Source organism: Pelophylax lessonae (genome assembly GCF_965119305.1).
Source record: "Pelophylax lessonae genome assembly, chromosome: 2".
Classification (NCBI taxonomy): domain Eukaryota; kingdom Metazoa; phylum Chordata; class Amphibia; order Anura; family Ranidae; genus Pelophylax; species Pelophylax lessonae.
In genome coordinates, this window is record NC_138769.1 from 323779575 (window position 1) to 323801144 (window position 21570).

The 21570-nt window shown below is 42.9% G+C and overlaps 1 protein-coding gene and 1 long non-coding RNA gene across 2 annotated transcripts in view; one reads left to right on the forward strand and one right to left on the reverse strand.

Annotated features, from left to right (window-relative positions):
• The window catches only part of LOC309547337 (arf-GAP with SH3 domain, ANK repeat and PH domain-containing protein 3-like), a 110458-nt gene extending 108322 nt beyond the window's left edge, over positions 1 to 2136 (forward strand). Inside the window, exon 25 of the mRNA XM_082247173.1 lies at positions 1653 to 2136. Within this exon, the coding sequence (XP_082103299.1) occupies positions 1653 to 1717 (65 nt within the window). The 3' untranslated portion in view covers positions 1718 to 2136. The remainder of the gene's footprint in view (positions 1 to 1652) is intronic.
• The window catches only part of LOC309546218, a 1099142-nt gene that overhangs the window by 168550 nt on the left and 909022 nt on the right, over positions 1 to 21570 (reverse strand). The gene's annotated exons all lie outside the window — the stretch shown is intronic.

Consider the following 21570-nt stretch of genomic DNA (forward strand, 5'->3'; position numbering starts at 1 on the left):
GTTTTAATGGCCTGGCCATTGAGACCCAAGTACTGAAGGACAGAGGTTTGTCTACTTCAGTCATTCCTACCCTTATTAAAGCAAGGAAAGCGACTTCCAGCAAAGTCTATTATCACACATGGAAGACTTACATTGCGTGGTGCGAATCTTTAGGATTTCCTCCACGTACCTATTTGGTGTCTCGAATATTGGCCTTTTTGCAACAAGGGGTTGAGCAGAAGCTAGCCTTGAGCACCATCAAGGGTCAAGTTTCAGCATTAGCAATCTTCTTTCAGAAACCTTTAGCTACCAAATCCTTGGTGCGGAATTTCATCCAGGGGGTGCGGCACCTGGCTCCTCCAGTCCGCGCGCCCTTACCGCCCTGGGATCTTAATTTGGTTTTGTCGGTTCTACAGAAACCTCCCTTTGAAAACATCAGGGAGATTCCCTTGCTTACTTTATCCCAGAAGGTGGCCTTCTTGGTGGCTATTACTTCTGCTCGCAGGGTGTCAGAACTGGCTGCATTATCATGCCAGTCCCCATACCTAGTGATTCATAGGGATAAGGTAGTACTTCATCCTAAGCCATCTTTTCTTCCTAAGGTGGTTTCAGATTTTCATCTGAATGAAGATATTGTACTACCTTCCTTGTGTCCTCAGCCCAAGCATCATCGGGAACATGCGTTGCATTCCTTGGATGTGGTTCGGGCAATCAGGGTATACCTGAAAGCTACGGAATCATTCCGTAAGACGGATTCACTTTTTGTGATCACGGATGGCCCCAGAAAGGGTTTGCCTGCATCTGCCGCGACCATTGCCAAATGGATTAGACAAACGGTGGTACAGGCTTATTCTATTAAGGGTCAGAGTCCTCCGTTCCCTGTTAGGGCGCACTCCACTCGAGCGCTCAGTACTTCCTGGGCCTTTCGCCATCAGGCGTCAGTGGTCCAGGTATGTAAGGCGGCCACTTGGTCGTCGGTACATACCTTTACAAAATTCTATAAAATTGATGTGACGGCATCGGCGGATGCCTCATTTGGCCGCAAGGTTTTGCAGGCCGCAATTTGAGGAGACCGGTGGTCTACCTCGAGGGTTTTTTTCTGTTTGAAAATTGTTTTGTTGAGTCTCATCATTAAGGATGAGCATTGTAAACTTCTAGTTGGCACCGGTTGGGCCTTCTAGATTGGGATTTGATTTCCATTTTCCCACCCCTCAGTTGTGATACTGCTCTGGGACGTCCCGAAGGTGGTGTATCACCGAGGACTACGTCTGTCGATGAGCGCTAGAGAAAAATGGATTTTTGTAAAATCTTACCGTAAAATCCTTTTCTCTTAGCTCATCGACAGACGTAGTCCCCGCCCCTCTGTTTTGGAGTTGGGTTGGGTTAAATTCTCTAAGCACTGCTTTTTCACATAACTGATTTGCTGAGGCAGAGAGAGAGAGGATATACCCTCTGGGACTGCCCCTAGGGTGTGGCCAGAGCTTTTTAATTTCCTGTCTAGTCCTGCTCCTGCGGAGGTAACATAACCCGAAGGTGGTGTATCACCGAGGACTACGTCTGTCGATGAGCTAAGAGAAAAGGATTTTACGGTAAGATTTTACAAAAATCCATTTTTTAAATGATAATACTAATTTTCTTAATGCAGCATGTTATGTTGGGTTTTATGATTTCAGGTGGAATTTCCAGAGGGAGATTTTATCGTGATGATAATCAGCAACCTTCGTCATCTCCACAGTGATAACCTACCAATCGACATGACACTGTCTTCTTAGAGAGCAGTAAACATTGATATTGGTTGAATAATTCCACCACCATTTATTTATATAGGGCCAAGATAGGGCACAGTTTGTAACAAAGAATAATAAGGGTCTTTTTCCAGACAGTTCTTAAACACATTCCAAGCATGTTCTATGTCTATTTTAAATGTTATCTGTTTTATTGTCTGTACAAATAGCTGTAATGTCGCCTCATTTTTTCCTAAATAGTCATACTGTTTTCTTTTTTTCCCATTTTTGTCTTCCATGCAAGCAAACATACTTGTATCCTATAGCAAAAACTGTTTAAGTGAGGATAATAACCTTGTAAACTTTTTAAATATATATTTTACTGCATACATTATATGGAAATGTTTGTACTAGATACAGTTTGTTTTTATCTTATTGTGTGTCTTTCACATTGACTGTCCGTTACATAACTTTGTGCATCTGTAAGCCCATTACCACCCTTCATGGTGTTATCCATATACCGGTACTTGCCGTTCTAGCCACAGTTTATTCTGCTGTATTACAGAAGTATTAAACCCAAAGCTTACCAATTTTTAGATGTGAAGGCTGCATTGTTTTTCTTTTTTAGGCTTTCTTTCCTTTATTTTCACTTGGTGATCCAGCCAGTAAGGCTGTTGTTTTTCAAAAACACAAGCTGTCCTGCAGATTTAGCCATTATTAGGATGAGACAAACTATTTACCACTGACAGGGGTGCTTACAATGATCAGCTTTTATTTATTTATGTAAAACCCTTATCCCAAGAGGGAAAAAAAACTGTTTGCTGCAACTGCTTAAAAAGTGTGAGCTAGAGCGCAGCTTTAATTTGTTAGTGTATTTCAATTTGCTAGTGCATCTTACACTACCCTTCCCCAGATTACCAATGCTGCTGTGCAAAGGTTACATAGTTAGTCTGGTTGAAAAAAGAAACAAGTCCATCAAGTTCAACCAATGAAAGGTGTTTCTGTTGCTCTTTTATCCAGTGGGGACACCCCAAGACATGAAGTGTGTAACTGGCCGGATCACCAGGTGAACAGAGGGGAAAAAGCATAAAAAAGAAAACTATTGCAGCCACCTCATCTACAGATTGGTAAGCTGCAATATGTAAAATGTTTCGTTTGGGTTTAACACCTCTTTAAGATTAATATTATCATCACATCAAAGTGACAATAAAACGCAGGGTGGAAATAATTTATTAGCAGTTACACATTTTAATGGAATTCCTACTACAATATTTGTGTACATATATAATATTTATGTCTTGTAAAATGCATGGGTAAATAAAAAATGATCTTCCCTTATTCATTATTTATTATTATTTATTATTATTATTTATTATTTATATAGTTCAGATTCTTTGAATTACAAGTAGTAATACAAAGGTCTATATTTGTAGATCCAAAGGTTGAATGGCAAATAGAACATAGTTGATTAAAGAGGACCTATCGTTAACATTGGTGCTTAAGGGACCTTTCACACGGGCGGTGCGCCCAACGGACTCTGTTTTTCTCAGCTGGGATTGATCTGCCGATCCCCGCTGAGCAGGTGGATGACAGCTTCGTCTCCGCTTACTTTGCAGAGACAGACCTGTCAGATCCCTGCCAGGGCCGGACTGGCCTACCGGGATACCGGGAAATTTCCCGGTAGGCCGGCAAGTCCGCCTGTCCTGGAGCCGCTTTGAGGGCAGCGGCGCCCATAAAGAACATGTCTCCCGACCCGCCTTACATGGAAACTGCGCATGTGCCGTTCCAAAGAGTGCTGGGCTCGGGAAAGCCCGTACATGCTTCTGCATTTTCGGCCGTACAGCGCATGCGCGGATCCGGTGACGTAATGGTGCTGGGCGGCACCATTTTTAAATGTATTTCCACTGGTCTCCATGGTGGTGCGTGCCAGCCCGCCGGCCGGGAATAGGACTGGACACCTCCGGCCTCTGCAGCCTCTGGTCAGTGATCACCAGTTCTCTACCATCCATTGCACAGCCTCTGACCTCCTGTCATATTTTGCTCTCCTGTCCCATCCATTGCACAGCCTCTGACCACCTGTTGTATTTTGCTCTCCTGTCCCATCCAGTGCACAGCCTCTGACCACCTGTCCTGTGTTTCTATCCTGTACCATGTCCGCACAGCCCCTGACATCTCCTGTACCATGTCCGCACAGCCCCTGACATCTCCTGTACAATGTCCGCACAGCCATTGACATCTCTTGTACCATGTTCACACAGCCTAAGACATCTCCTGTGGCATGTCCGCACAGCCTCTGACATCTCCTGTGCCATATCCGCACAGCCATTGACATCTCCTGTGCCATGTCCGCACAGCCATTGACCTCTCTTGTACCATGTCCGCACAGCCATTGACATCTCTTGTACCATGTCCGCATTGCCCCTGACATCTTCTGTGCCATGTGCGCACAGCCCCTGACATCTCCTGTGCTATGTCCGCACAGCCCCTGACATCTCCTGTACCATGTCCGCACAGCCATTGACATCTCTTGTACCATGTCCGCATTGCCCCTGACATCTTCTGTGCCATGTGCGCACAGCCCCTGACATCTCCTGTGCCATGTCCGCACAGCCCCTGACATCTCCTGTACCATGTCCGCACAGCCATTGACATCTCCTGTACCATGTCCGCACAGCCTCTGACATCTCCTGTGCCATGTCCGCACAGCCATCGACATCTTCTGTGCCATGTCCGCACAGCCATTGACATCTCTTGTACCATGTCCGCACAGCCATTGATATCTCTTGTACCATGTCCGCACAGCCTAAGATGTCTCCTGTTCCATCCAATATGCAGCCTCTGACCATCTGTCCTGTGTTGCTATGCTGTAGCATATATTGCCATAACATATCTGTCTTATCTATATATAATACACTTTTCAAATGTGCTTTAAAATGCATGGTTTTCCCTTTTATGAACAAGAAAATAATGACGTTCTGCTGTTGGGCCGGTGTAATAATACTATGGGGCTGGTATGAAATGATTTCCAGGGCTGGTTTTTATTCCCAGTCCGGCCCTGATCCCTGCTCTCCTCTATGGGAGATCAGATGAAAACGGACCGCCGCCTATCCTATCTCCTCTGACATCCGCTGCTTCATAGAGCATCTGATCAGGTTCGCCTGAAAAACTGACAGGCGGACCGGAGTGGAAAGCCCGTGTGAAAGGGGCCTTGCGGTGCTTTAACAATGCCCCGCTGCAGTTTAACCGCAGTACATGTGCAGTGCAGGGTTCTCATGGTTTTCAATAGCCTTCTATTATGTTCTATTTAATAGACTTCTGTTAAAAGCATGCAGGACTTTTAGTGTGCTGTCAGAAAACGCAAAAAAATGCAGGTCAATAGAAGCCTACAAGAAACCACAGATAACCTGCACAAAAACTGTGGGTGCACTGCGCTGCACCCGCATTGCAGCTAAATCACAGCAGGGCAATGTGAAAGAGAACTTATGTGTGTGTCAGGATACCCACACTGCATTTTTGTTTTGTAAAAATGTAACGACTATAATTAAATATTAAAATATGCCTAGGTTTTTTTGTTTTTTTGTTTTTTTTATTGCTGTCTACGCCCCAATTAGGGAGATTTACCCTCTAAATTTGTCCTGTTTTTCATTATCATTGAAAGTGAAAGGAAATCTCAAATTTTGGGTTTACATCAGAACAGTAATAGGAAAAATCCTGCAATGGGGATATTAGTTCTGGTGACACCAAAAAAAAAAAACTGACGGGTAGTTATAGCCCTCCCTGTTGACTTATGCAGCTGCCCCCTGGTAAAATAGAACATATGGAATGGCAGGAAGGAGTTAAGCTGAACATTTTTTTTTTTTTATACCTTCCAAAATATAATAGCATTAATAAAGGAAGTAAATAGAAACAAGAAATGTAAATATGTAATTAAAAATAACGTCACTCTGACAAATTTGTTGGATAAATAAAGGCCGCGGCTGTTTATTAACTGGTAAACAAACATAAATAACCATCAAATATATAATTAAACATCACAGCAACAACCTAGTCATGAACAACTCAGGTTGTATTATCAAAATATAACCACAAAAAATATACCTTTAATACTTCACAAACCGCCCCCCTCTGCAAAGCAGAGGTGACCCAACCAGTTAATATTGTAGCCGCGACAAACCAATGGGGAGGGAGGGAGGGGAATGCTGGTAAGAGATTTGCTGAAGGGATTGAGCCCTGGGATCACGGGACCCTGTTTAAATAAGCTGAGGCACTAGTGGGCTCATAGGTGGGAGAGGGAAGGCGGGAAGGGGCCTCATTCGCTAAGGAACTGAGGAAAAAGTTAAAGCTGCCTAGCTACCCAGCCTAAACTGCCCAGCTACTGGGAAAGGCGGGATACTCAGAGTGGGAAGGGGCTTGGAAAGCTATAGGGAGTCAAAAGGTCACTCTATCATATTAAATTAAATCACAAAATGGCTGAGATGAATCTAACACATCCCTAATTAAAACTATCTAACTTTAAAATGGCTGGGCCAAAGCTAACTATACCCTCTTCCCTTCCGCCATCCCATAGGAAAGGGGGGCTAAATAGCCCCCTTTGATATATTTGTTTACCAAGCTATTGCCAATAATGTTATACAATATAACATCTTAAAGCAGATTAAGACCCCGTTCACACTGGGGCGACCTGTCAGGCGACCTGGTCGCCTGACAGGTCGCCGTAGGTCGCCTGCCATAGAGAAGCTGTGGACCCGTTCTAATAGGCGCGACACAAGTCGCTCCGACTTAGAAAAAGGGTCCGGAGCTTCTTTGGGGCGACCTGGAGCGACCTGCATTGACTTCAATGTTATGAAGTCTTTGCCGGCCGCTCCGAGGTTGCGAGGCGAGCTGCGTGCCGCGACCTGTGAGGTCGCCCCGGCAAGTCGGATCGCCCCAGTGGAAACGGGGTCTTAACTTTCGATATATACGAGGGTTGTTCAAAAAGTTTCCACACTAAGTAATATTTAGGCGCAGCACCTACAGAGGTTAAGTATGACGTAGAGATGACGCAGTCATGTAAATCCTGGTGCTAGTGCATGTCCACATTTACCTGACACAGATTAGCCCTCTCCCACAGCCCCCCACATTCTGATTTACTCCCAAAATACAATGTTGCAGTCTGATCACGCTGTAAAAGAAGACTGAGGAAATGCTTCCTCCTGCCTTCAAAAATGGCAGCCTAGGACTCCTTTTAAAATTATACTGTTTTCCATATAATATAATATGACGGGAGTTTATTTATGCAGATAAGCAAGACACTAACAACTAATTGGAAGAGAAAATTAGGTAAATGGCGCTGCCTAAACAATATATCTGGACAAAGTTGGGTACAACAAAGTTCTATACAGGGTGGGTCATTGGAACCATAAAAATATCACAATATATCATCACATTAGATCAAATACATATAAAACTAAATAAATACGTGAAAGTGCCAATAGTGATATGATGCATTGAAAAAAGCTTAAAAAGGTGTAGAGGTTGCAATGGGGAAATTTGTGCACAAATAGTGGGTGCCCTTAATTGGTAGTCAACCACAATGAATAAATAAATAATAAATAATAATACGGTGAATATAGATCAAGGTGACACAATGTGCAATATGAGGTAGTTTGGTAAATAATTATGAGTGAAAATAATAAATAAATAAAATAAAGTATACACTAAAGTGCTAAAGTTGTCTCCAATAATAAATTGTGTAATATCATCTAATAATATAATAAAGTAACTAGTGCGACAAGAACCAATGTGCAAATGACTGTTTAAAATCCAATAGTAGTAGGTAAATGGGTGACTAAGTTGATTAAATAAATATTAGCAAAAGTCCATAAGGTGATTTTTTGATGTGGGATCCCAGCGATTAGGTGGGTCTTGAGGTGATCCAATCCGGACGTGTAGGTGAGGAAACAAAGTGCTCACCTCTCAGTAAAGCCCACACTCACCGGAACTCTGTACCCCTACAGAGGCAGAAAGCATGGTACCCCCCCCCCCCCGGGGGTGAAATCCTGTCAGGTAAGGGGTCCTGTACTCAGTGGTTCAGATCATCCGATTGGGTCATCACTCCAAGACATGAGATATACTCAATTATAATAATCGATATGGCTTCAAAAGGCGTCATAACCGAGGAAATAGGATAAGGGGAATCCAGACCATAAATGGAAGAAGAGCCTCACATAGTGAAGTATTGTAAATTCAAACACTTTATTAAATTAAAGAAAGGTACTCACAATAGATAAAAGGTAAACAAGCATTGTAAGGAAACCGGGATCGCGACTTTTCTGTGTACAGTGGAGATTGATCTAATGTGATGATATATTGTGATATTTTTATGGTTCCAATGACCCACCCTGTATAGTACTTTGTTGTACCCAACAGTCCAGATATATTGTTTAGGCAGCCCCATTTACCTCATTTTCTCTTCCTATTTCTCGTATATCTCTTATAGAGCTATACTTTGGAGGTAGGCAGCAGCCAGATTATTTTATCCTTAGCGCAGATTCTTTCCTTTTTTCAGTAACAACTAATTATTCCATCCCAGAGGACCCTGCAACATACCTGTGTTTTACCTTCTTAAACCCTGTCAAGATAAAGAGCAGTGTAGAGAATCTAGTGAGCAATAGCAAGTGGTCAGAATTTATAATTAATGGAATTGACAATTGTGGGCCCTTACACTTTTAACATCACCTTAGAACTGGCTTATTAAATGAGACTGAATGAGTTCCATTCATAAAAATATGTTTTTTTTGGTTTTTGTTATTGGCAATTTTTCTTACTTTACATTGATTCCTCAGATTCCGAACTGTCAACCACTGCTCCATAGGTCCCGGCAGGCACAGTTGGGCAGGGCCGCTGAGAGGGGGGGACCACCAGCCCTCTTGTAGGGGGCCCGAGCACACAGGGGGGCCCACACAGAGAGGGGGATTAGTGATGGACAACAATTACATAAATCTTCCTCCAGCACCTGAATCTGATCTATCCCTCTCCCTGCTATCAGCTTTTTTCTGTTGAGAAAGAGACAGTCGTCCCTCACTAATCCCCCTGCCAGCACTTATCTCTGCTCAGGAGTTTATTTGTAAATTGTAACTTTGTTTCTCTCTCTCTGTCTCTCTGATCACTGAGCTCCCAACTGCCCAGCCTGTATGTTTTTCTCATCTCATCTTCTTTTTTATTTAACATAGTTTTTTTTTTTAGATTTAGCAGGAATTATGCGAGTTATGTTATATTTGTGTCTGATAATAGTGATTTTTTTGTAATTTTAGCTAAATATATCTTTAATATTTTCTTGGGGGGGCCCTGCCAGGTAGTCTGTACGGGGCCCCGTGATTTCTAACAGCAGCCCTGCAGTTGGGCATCAGAATAATGGGAGTCTGACAGTGTGGTTGGGGTAGAGTTTGGGAAGGAAGCTCAGAGGAGGAAGATTATAAAAAAAAAAAAAAAAACAGCAAGTGCATGCAGATTTTGTTGTCAGCATCTCATTTATCATAAACAATTTTATTCAAGAATTCAAGCAGCTGTCCACACTCATTTCAGAAAACATCAAAAATAAAGTGTCAGTAACAGCGTTACATATGTTCAATATATTCCTTTATTTTTTCTTTTCCACTTGAGTAGGCGTATTTGCTAATTATCTCAAATGTAATATGTTTGTCAGCTTATAGCACGGTTTCCTTAGGTTTGTATATGAAAAGCTTTTCTCGCATTAGCAGTGAAGTCCAATGTGTTAGCCATATCTTGACACTTGGAATGTACCTGATTAATTATTACAAGGCTGGTTAGTCCTGCTAGGTATTTGTTTCCTTTTGAATTTCTTGTCAGACAGCCATCCTTCTGGGTAGATGTTCCCAGGAATCTCAGAGAAAACTGTTTTCTCAATTGTCCATTGAGGGACACATGAATTCAGAAACAGTCAAGTTATAGTATCACCTACATAAGACTGGGACACTGACAAACAAAACAGTTGTAAGACAGCCCCTGTGTAACCCCTCCTCTGCCCTGCAAGTCTGTTTTTTGCTAGTATGCTAGATGGTTGGACGTCCCTGCTGCAAAAAAATCTTACCTATTTTTTCCTATCATTTTTTCCATGGTCACTTAAACCAAGATCTCTGTTGCACCTTTTTTTTCCCTCGGTCACTTCAATCAAGATTTCCATGTTGCTGCTTGAGCTGGTCTCTACATAGTAGATATCTGGAATGGCGAATCCACAGCAACAGATTTGAGGCCGTTTCCACACTTTAGTTAAAAACAGTAAGGCAACTTTTTGAAGGACCCTTGTATATATCGAAAGCTAAATCTGCTTTAAGATGTTATTATTATTATACAGGATTTATATAGCGCCAACAGTTTGCGCAGCGCTTAACAAAATGAAGGCAGACATTACAGTTACAATACAATTTGGAACAAAAAGAATCAGAGGGCCCTGCTCGTTAGAGCTTATATTGTATAATATTATTGGCAATGGCTTCTTAAATAAATATGTTCTATTTAACTAGGGGGCAGCTGCATAAGTCAACAGGGAGGGCTAAAACCGCCATCAGTTTTTTTTTTTTTTTTTTTAGCCATCTGTTTCCCATAGGAGGGAAATCCCTTCACTTCCTGTCACATACCCAAAACAGGATGTGAGAGGAAAACTTTCCAAAGTGGGGGAATCATTGGGTGTCACCAGAACTAAAGTCCCCATTGGAGAATTTCCCTTATTACTGTTCTGATATCAACCCAAAATTCAGTATTTTCTTTTACCTTCACTTTCAATGATAATGGTAAACAGGACAAATAGAGAGGGGGAATCTCCCTAATTGCGGCATAGACAGGAATTAAAAAAAAGTTTAGGTATATTTTAATCATAGTCATTACATTTTTACTAAAAAATTATGCAGTGTGGGTATCCTGACACACACATAAGGTCTCTTTCACATTGCCCCACTGTGGTTTACCTGGTATCCCTAGAAGGAACCAGTGCGTGGAATCTAGAACCTGTGACTCCCATTGTTATATAGTCATCCTCGTTGGAGTCTTCTTAAACTCTATTTGGTGGAAATGGACCCTCCTTCGTGCCCACTGGGACCTCCATATCCACTTTGGACTTTAGATTCTTGTGTACCCAATTACTGAAGCAGTCTGGATGGAGAGACTATAAGTATACTCCACTGCCATCTCCAGCATCATCCTGTATGGTCTTGAGCCCCTCCTCAGTGTGTCTGAACTTTTCTACTTTGCAGGAGAATTTATTACAAACGAGTGGATGGCGTTCTCACATTCAGAGATTTTTCTGACTAAATTCTTTTGTAAATGCCAGTTTAAAATACCTGGAGCGATTCTCCGTCCCGTGTCGGAAGTGACTGTAATATGTCAGACTGTATCAGAATTGGTAAGGTCCCTTAGAAAGGATCCGGCGATCACTGAAGTAGGCGCAGGTTTTATTTTATTTTTTTTAACAAAAGATTAAAATAACCAACATACAAAAGAAACTGTGAGGCACAGAGTACAGTTCAATACAATGCAAATATTGCACAGCTCCGCACAAGTTCTAATCTTTATATAGTAGGTTACATCCAGAGAAACTAGTGTAGCAGGCTTATTATTATCAACTATTAGCCAGGCAAGCAGATATAGTAAGCGGAACTATTAACCAGGGGAGGGACAAGGAGCGAAAGAGTAAGGAAGGGAAGGGTGGGGAGGCTTGGGAGTAGGTGAGGTGAGGGGGGGGGGGGGGGTACAGGGATAATAAAGGGAAGGGATCCCAAGGGCCAAAGGTTATAGGATGGGAAAGTGATATCTTATGTGTGTCAATAGTGACTACTATACCAGAATACCTATAGTTACATCGGAATCAGGTCCTCACCCAGGCATCTTAAACCTGATCAAATTTCTTGGGGCATTTCCAGCTCATATACGTGAGTTTGTATAGTATATGAGAGAGTCAACCATGGACCTCCATTGTGAGACCGTGGGAGGCTCCACTTTTTTCCACTTAGACAGAATGATCTTTCTAGCATAGAACGCTACATAAAAAACAAATAATTGCTTGTGCATATTGGGGGAAACTGTGTCATAAATATGTGAAGAGGAGTATTCTAGGATATCCACAGAGAGATGACTCATGGACCACTACTGCGTGCCAGAAATTCTGTATAAGTGGACAAGACCACACAACATGCATAAGGGTGCCAATCTGGTTGTGACATTTTGGACATTGGTCAGATCGAGTGGGGTATACCCTGGAAAGTCTCTGAGGGGTGTAATATGCCCTGTGGAGGAATTTAAGTTGAATGTACCTGTCCCTGACTGATATCATCAAGGGAATATATTGTTGAAGCCCTTCATCCCAACGCTCAGTAGTAGGGGGGGTATGTCCTCTTTCCAGACATGAAACAAACAGGTGCCCTGCCCAGTATCCCTGCTAGAAATTCTAAGGTACAGGGATGAAAGGATTTGTTCTGCATTGCTGGTAGTAGAGAAGCATTCTACCAAATATGTGGCCATTGTTACCCCAGTGGGGAACTGCAAATGAGTTGCGTGTCGCAACTGTAAATAGTGGAAGAACATCCATGAGGGGAGGTTGAACATGGCTCTCAGGCTATTGAATGATAATAATCCTCTCTCTGGCATAATGTGCTGCAAATTCTTGATATTGTACCTTGCCCAGAGACTAGGGTCAGGAATGGATGCAAAATGTGGCAAACGAGGATTGCCCCAAAGTGGGGTGTGAGGTGAGATAGCATTAGATTTAGCCTCATTCACCACCGCTGTTACCTGTCCCCACACCTTGACTGTTGTGCGCATTGGTATTGTCATCATGGGATGTGCCTTCAGACCCCTAAACATGAGCTTGCTTAATGCGGAGTAGGAACCCAGCACAGCAGCTTCCACATTCACCTCTGGGTTAGTTTGCGACTGGGTGAACCACCGACATACCGTTACCAGTATAGCTGCCCAGTAGTACTGACGGAAAAATGGTAGCACCAGTCCCCCAAGAGACAGGGGCAGCTGCAAGGTAGATTTAGCAATTCTAGTGGTGGATCCCAGCTAAAGGTAGTCATAATTTGGTCAAGTTTGTTGAAAAAGGAGTTAGGAATTATGGACCGGGGTATTACGGAAAATAATCAAACAAAAAAAATTTAGGAAGCAATGTCATTTTGAGGCGATTGAATCTGCACACCGGTGAGAGTGGTAGGGACCCTAATGTCTGACATCTAAGAGCTAACTGTTGTAATAGAGGGTATACATTATCAGTTAGGTAAAGTGAGGGATCCCTCTAAATCTCAATCCCCAAGTAGCGAAATCTGGAGGCTCAGGTCAAGGGTAACGAGGCAAGGTAGGGGGGAGGTGACTGGGAGAGAGAAAATTGAAGCGATTTGCTCCAATTATTTCGGACACCTGAGAAATGCCCAAGTTGATTCATGGTCTCCAAAACCCCAGCCAGGGAGTCAGATGCGTCAGGAAAGTACAGGAGAGCATCATCTGCATATTAGGAGATTTTTTCTATTAATGGATCTAACTGAAGACCCTTAATTGTAGAGGAAATTGTAGCCAGAGGTTCTATCGCTAGAGCAAAGAAACCAGGAGACAACGGGCATCCCTGTCTGGTGCCTCTCTGCAAGCTGAAAGAGGGGGATAGAATACCATTGGTTCGGGCTCTAGCTGCAGGAGCCCTGTATAGCTGCTGTATCCAGGAGATAAATTCAGGCCTGAAGCCAAACTTTGAGAGCACCTTCCACAGGAACTGCCACTCCACAGAGTCAAAGACCTTCTCCGCATCGAGAGAGGCCACGACTCCAGGAGACCCATTGGCACCAATATGGGAAAGGTTGGTGTACAGGCGACAGAGATTGATGTCCTTGCCCTTACCCGGCATAAAGACAGACTGATGCCCATTCACCAGAGATAGGATTACCAAACTCAGGCGGCTGGCCAGAATTTTTGTGAAGATCGTGCCAATTGGGCATTTTTCTGTACTGGGTCAAAGTGGAGCGAGCGATTCCCATGACGAATGTTGGCGATATGTGTGTGTTCAAAAATTCGCTAGGATTGGTACAGGAGAAGCTTCCTGCAGGCCATGGCACGCATCAAAGCTATTTCTTTATACAACATTTGCAAATCCTTGTAAGTTCCTTCCTGTTTTTAATTTACATATTGGGATTCTAAAGCTTGCGCCCTTGTTTCGGCTTCCTCTAAGGAGAGAGCGGATTCTTTGCAAGTTTTACCAATAGCAGCTTGATATTGACCACGCCTTAAACTCATCCCAGGTCACAGCTGGAATGGTGGTACCTTTGTTATGAACCCAAATATCGGACAGTTCTGTTGTCATCCCCGGGGCCACCCTTTCGTCATCAACCCAGGATCGGGACAGCCTCCAGAGGCCAAGACCTGGAGCCATGTCCACTTTGAGTTTGAGGAGCACAGGGGCATGGTCTGATATGCCGCGGGGTAGTACGGTTACATCATGTGTATGGGAGAGGAGGGGGTCACTAACAGTCTATGCTAGAATATGTAGCATACGTTGCAGAGAGGGATGTAAACTGCTTCTCCCGTGGATGCTTCCACTGCCATGCATCACATAGACCCAGAGTCTCAGCCCACCTGGACAAGGGGAAATCAGTAGCAGAGTCTGGGTTGAGTTTATCTAAACTGGGGTTTGGGGGCATATTAAAATCTCGCCCTGGGGTACAGCGCCAGTGGCAATTAATGCAGCAGGGAAACATTACTCGGGGGGGGGGGGGCATAGATCCCAGCAATTGCCAGCTCAATATTATCACAGATAGCATGCATGAGAACATAGCACCCATCAGGATCAGGGTGAGGATCCAAGAGACTAAACTTTAGAGAGCTATGAATCAGAATACTGATTCATCTTAGTTTATACATTGAAAAGTCCACCAAGAAGAAAAAAAGTATTAATGCAGATTCAAATTCACCCAGAGTGTTCTGGGGGCACAGTACTTTAAGCACATTTAAAACTAGAAACCGTCTTCTCTCTCAGCAAATCCAGGTATCCGTGTCACCAGTAGTGATGTAGGCTACGGCTCAGTACTACTCAGTAGCCTTAGAGAGGTAGCGGTAAACAGAGTTATTTGATATGACTAATAACCTTTGTGCCCTCAAAATGTGCATCAGTGATGCTGTTTGCATTAAAAGAGCTTTATCTCACATTGAGTGCTGGAATTTCTTCATACTGTCTTTAGCCACCTCTGGCTGTGAACCCTGGAAGTTTGTAGCGAGAGGTTTGTGTGTGCAATGGATATATTTCTCTTTTAGCTAGGAGCTGGTGACGTTACTCTGATTTTCCTACGCTCTTTTCGCTAACTTAGAATGTATTAGCTCCCATTCAGATGTCTGTGGTAAAATGCAATAAACAGAGCATTTTAAATTGCTGTGCCCTTTAATCTAAGTTGCACCCCAATACACTAAACTAGTACACATCAATCCCACCTGTGTCATCACCCAGTCGGTAACATTCTACTGTACCTTCAGCTGCCTCTATATATAAGCGGATAGGGGACATTAAAAACAGGCGTTTGATCTGCATTTTTAATGCCCCCTATGACCATCCACCTACAAGTGGACATGTTGCTGCTCAGGTGAGTACACACTAATGCTTTGCATGGTGGTGCAGCAGTTTTACAGATGCTTTGCATTGTGGTGCAGGTGTTTTACTGCAACGAGCCAAGTTTGACAGTTTGCCCTGCTTGTCTGACTTTCCCATGTAAGTGAATGCAAAATCACTGTTCTGCTGGAAAAAAAAAAAGGCAAACAAAAAAGAAACCTGGCATCAGTCAGGTGGCATCAGTGTTGTCTCCTGAACGCCGGCAAACTTCTCTGGTGGATCAATTTTTTGGGGAACTTGGAACTCTTGTTGAAATTTTGGTCTGTGTGTAAATGTGGAGGAAAATATAAATAAAAAGAAAAAGAGTATTCTGTACATGAATTCATTGTTGCAAGTAATAATCCCAAATAGATGTCAGTTGAATATTTGTTTGATACAGTATTACTAGCAGTCTTTTAGTCTGAGGCTCTCTCCATCCTCTGCACTTTAGTCTTGATAGAGTTTTCTGTGCCTCACATAAACTAATATAGTCATTGGAACTTGGAAGTCAGGCTAACCTTCTTCCTACTCTACCTAGGAATGAACAAAGGAGACTCTGACTACTTAGTTGGTCTGAAAGCAGTGCGATGTATGGTTATGAATGTTATTGAAAGCAATGAGAATGTAACAAAATTTCTTTCTAGTGCATCAATGGATACAGGAATTCAGACACAATCTGGTTATACAGCCTCCTACTGAAATATTGATCACTGAAAACCCGCATGCCTCATTTTTTTTTACTAGTGTCTTAGGAGGTTGGATGTCTTTTATTCAGAAAAATGTAAACAAATTTTCCTTTTCTATGATTTTTTTTTTTTTTTTTTGTCCTTCGTCCACTTATTTCAATCAAGACTGCTAAGTATATCACTGCTTGAGCTGGTCTCTATATCACAGCTATCTTAATTGGCCTTTCCTTAGCTTGGAGAGCCGCACCTTGATCCAGCTGAACTGGACTATGTGGAGCTAGCCTGGATTTTGACCTTCGGGCATTGGGTTCCTTTTGTGGCGACTTTTGGACACTGAGTACTGTTGCCTTATGAGGAGTTTAGGTGTAATCTCCATTAGAGTTTTGCCTGATGAGGAGTTATGTATAAATCTCCAGAAGCAGAGGATAAAAATAGGAGGTGTAGAGGGAAAGTTCACCTTTTGAGAGTCACCAAATGGGGCCAAATAGCATCTGGGTCTGCCGGCAATTACCAAGCGGCCATAAAAAAAAATATGTATAAATCTCCTATAGTAATTGTAAATAGATGGATGTAAATATTTATTTTTCAAGATATTGAGTATTGATGTCAAACACATAGATGAATATTAGTGTAGACTTTTAAGTCTGACCAGCAATAGTAGTTTGATTAACAAGTCCGTTTGAAATGCCAGCCTGCTATTTACACTGGAAAACAAACTGATATGCAGAATAATACCATCTTGTACTTAAGTTCCTGTTAGCCAGACATCCTGGGGCCAAGACAATAATGATAATACTGTAGGCCGTGTCACTCCCCTTGATATATCTTAAAAGACTTAATCTTTAGATATGCGATGAAGATGATCGTCATTTCAGGGATGGGCAATTTGCCCAGCAGCTGACCTAGCATGATTAATCCCCCCCCCCCACCCCCCTAAAGAGGATGGCTATCGAGAGGCTGGGTTATGCTAAATATAGGGGATGGGGAAATTGTCCAATCCTGAATAAGATATGCCCAGAGGGAGGAGAAGGGTAAGATTGCTACACCAAGCAGAATGGCTCTGAGCAAGGCCAGATGGATCCATATTAGTGAAGGTGGGAAGGAGAAAAATCTCTCTTGCATGGCAGACTAGGTTGAAACTCCTGGGGATGGTAACTATGGACTATATCTCTCACACTTAAAATGTATACATGCTTTTTCTCTTTTGTGTTTGAACACACAGCAGGCACCATGCCTGAAGTGAGAAGGTAACCTAACTCCATGCTTATACATACATTGTATTGTAAATATGGCTATTGTGGGTAATTTGTAAATATCATATAAGCCAGGGGATTTATACTACTAATGTGTTGTAAATACTGTTTAGTGTGTAATTTGTATATATATTATGTAACCCTTTCAATAAATGTGCATTGCGGATTGAACTACCTCTTTTGTGTAAAGATCTCTCAGGATCTAGATGTATATAGGTGCATGCTACTACAATGATTGGGGTGTATGCACATTTACACATAATAAAAGGCAACAGTACTAATAAAAGTTAACTGCTGTGTGCTTTCCATGTTCAGAATATGTAATTGCCTCAGCGCTTGAAGACTCACTCTTTTGAGTAGGCCAGTTGGGCTGAGCACTAGGAGCTACTTTGCTATTTGCACTGCTGGGACCCCTTTCAAATTATTCACTAAGAATAGTTTAACCACAGAAAGGGTTGACACAGAAGGACTAAGCTAACCTTGTGGGTGGAGTGTCGCATGCGATTGCTTTGTGCTCTTGTTCCTGAAGTTCAGCATATAGGAAGCATTGTTCCTATTTTTTTCCCTTTCTGCAGAGCAACACGTGGAACTTCAATGTGTGGTCTGTTCCTGCTGCCCAACAGTGACCTGGTCACCTCCAGCCATCTGACCCCCATCAACACCAGCTGTTTGGGTATGTGAGTAGCTGAGGCATTACTTCATACTTTGCATCTAGTTGCATCATAACCACACGGCACAACATGCCTGTACATAAGACACAAATGGCAAAGTCCCCTGCTACAGGTGAGCCCAGCCCATACTCTCCTAATGGATCTACTTCATATGCTCAAGAAGGTACCAATACCTGTAATCTGGAATCCAGAGACCCTGTAGTTATAAGGTCTACACTTTTGGAGTCTACCTCAGCTTCAGCTGGTGAGTTCTCAAGACTGGCCAAATTCACCCAATGATCGCAGAGCTTTTTAAGCATGCTCCAGCTCCATCCCCTGCGAAAGTACGTCTCTGACCTTCCCAAGACCTTGGAACAGGCAAGGACATCAGTGTGACTGACTGTGATCATTCCTGACAGCCTTACTCACCTCAGCATTACAAGGGGTCATTTCAGCCTTATTGATGAAGCACAAACTAGTGAGGCAAAGGCATTCCTAGCGAGAGAAGAATCATTGTGAAAACCCCCGGCCAACCCGGAGCCCCGGGGGTCACGTGACGCTGTGATTGCAGGCAGCAGACAGAAATTCAGAAGACTGGTGCTCTCAGGTCAGTGGACCCAGGGAATGGGAGAAAGATAAGAGGACCCTTCCTATTAGAAGTTACCACCCACCAGCCGTCCTGTTACCACTGCTTGGAGCCATATAGGAGTCATTTTTCCCTGAACCACGCTTGTTGTAACCTGCCTGGAGGTGAGCGGCCATTGCACTCAGTGTTGGATACACTGTGGGTTTGGTGCACATTGGTGACATAGTTGGATTTGAGAGCACCTCACGCGTTCAGATCACCAACATTTGCTAATGTTTGCACTTTTGCACATGAACTTTTTATACATATGAACTTTTATATTTATCCGCAGTATCACGAATTTCTCACTATCAGCACTTTATATGGATTTTTGGAAATTTTGATGTAATCTATCATTTGATATATTGGTATTGTTATATTAATTATTTATATATTGATTCACATACCTTTCCACACCAGCACTTTATATGGACTATTATGCATCTATTTGAATATTGATATATATATATATTCATGGTCCTTTTGCACAGTACTTTGTCTGTATGAATTCCTGTTTTTGCACTATTTTGCACAGTTTATTATTTTTATGATCATTATATTTATGATATGTATTTCATCATTTTATTGAATTTTTGATCCACTTTGAATTTAGCGCCAATTTATTCTTATTTATTTATGTGAGTATGTGGTGACACTACAAAAATTGGCAGCTTTATTCTTCTTTATTATCACCACTTCATTGTGGTTCACTTTCCACACAGAATGTTTCAATTACTTCATTGGTAGCGCATTGGCCTTATTCCTATGTAAGTATCTGGTTAAGCTGCTGGGATGCTGATTCCATAGCAAAGAGACCATTTGACTTGCTTGGCCTTCGATGGACATTGTCTCTTTGGACCTACACTTGATACCATTATCAGGATTCCAGAGAGTACTCTTGCCTCACTGTAGGAAGTCTGTACTTTTGCAGTAAGTGCCTACAGGCCCCTAGAACCTGACTCTCAGGCAGCTCATAAGGCCTAAACACAGAGACCTGCTAAACTCCCTGAAAACCTTCTGCATGACGATGTGCCCCCTCTTCTACAAGTGGGGGGCTGATCGTGAACCCTGTCAGGCTCATGGGTAGTGTGACTCTCTGGCATTTAGGGGCAGTGATTGCCCCTCTAGAGTCCCAGGCTCATTTGTTGTCTCTAGTCCCCTTTTGTCCCCTCCTCTTATTTCCCCTGTGCTACTGCACAGACTAATGCACCTTTCCCAGACTGCGAAACATAAAAAGCTCTTCATAATACATAGTTTGCTTCAATGTCCCATCTCTCCAGAGGGGCCTACTGCTCTACTGCATTGTCCAGGATCAGCCCTGACTCTTCTTTTCCTGGATAAGGAACTGGATCCTCAATGTTGTCTATGTACACCTGATACTTTTCTGAGCACTGGCTACTGGGTTTGGCCTAGTGCTTTTACCTGGAACCCTTACTGTGGGATACTCAGAAGACCTCCTGTGAAGAGATTCAGCTTTGTAGATCCTTTCAGTCAGCATCATCCCAAAGGAACCAACGCTCGCAAGATCTGACTTTGTCATGTTTCAGGGTTGTAACTATCTCCTGTTGGAGACGTTAACTAGCTTAGTTCCTTTCTACAAAGGTCCACAGCTTATGTGCCTTATTGCCTCTCATCATCAGAGAGAGAGAGTTAACCCTTCTCCTACCTAGTGTGAGCTTTGGGGGTCCTTCTTTTCATGGTTATCTACCTCTATACTACTTTTTCTTGGTCTATTGGAACCCCCTTTTCTTCATAGTTACCTGTTTATTTCTTGAGCAGTTTAATGTGTCTGTTTCTCTTGACCAAGTAGTTGCTGGTGTGATCCCTCATAAAAATACCTTGGAAACCAGTTCCTCTCAACTAGTAGCATGTCGACATGGTGAAGAGGTTTGCACCTCAGGTGTGCCTAAGATCTATGCCTCAGATCCTGTGTAGCAGGTAGAGATGCACACTGGAGGGCGCTGTGCCTCCTCGAATCATCAGCTAATGAAACACACTAGTTTCCTGCTGCATGAGACCCCTGATATGAACAGAGTATGTCTTGGCAACTTCATGGGACCTATCCGGCTTGGGATAGGTCCCCCTTCTTTGACTAAACCACAGCCTCTTGAGAAAGTTTATTTTGATGCCCTTCCTTGTTCTGCCCTTAGTCATTTGAATACTCTTAGTTGTAATGCTAAAATGTCTATACCTTGCTGTTGACACTTCACTGGATCTGGAGGAAATTCTTCTGCAGGATCCTTCTGATGTGCCATAGTGGCACCTCTTGTGTGAACGAGAAGCTGTATTAGCTTCATCCTCAGTTCTGTCTGGGTTCCAGCCTGGGTCCAAGGTACAACTTCCATTTCCTGTCTACCCTGGTGTAGGTGCATCCCACGAACTCTACCCATTTAAGCATATTGACTTTTTTCTGATACTGATTTTCCCCTGGTAAGTCTTGCCTAGTGAGAATGGTTGGCTGGGCAGTTTTCATCCCTTTGATCCTAGAGGATCAGGGTTGAAAAGGCTTTGATCCTTCCCATGTAGACTGGCTGGTCTTTCTTACCTGAACCTGTTTTGTCCTAGTTTCCTTCTTGGGACCTCTTTCTTCCAGGGGTTGCCCCCAATTTTGATTGACTATATTATGTTGTGGGTCTTCTCCTTCTTTCCTTATGGAAATTTGATATGATTTTATCTTTCTTTTGGTAGGTAAGGTTGATCACCTTCTCACTGGTTCAGGTTTTGTGTTCCCTTCTATGGAGTAATTTTCTCTGGTAGTGACCTCTCTATCAAGGTCCTGAGCATCAGGTTGAATTTTGTGCCCTTCTTCTGGTTGTGTTGGCAGATTCCCCTATCTGGTAGTGGGCTAAGCCTCATCTGGTTAAAGCGGCTATAAACCCCTGCATTATTTTTCTTTTTTAATTTACCACCAAGGCAAAGGCATACTGTGCTAGTATGCATTGCATACTAGCACATTGTTAAACTTACCTGAAAACAAAGCATTCTAGCGATGCAATGCCATCGCTGGAGGCAGCATCCATCTATTTCTGGTCTTCCTTCCG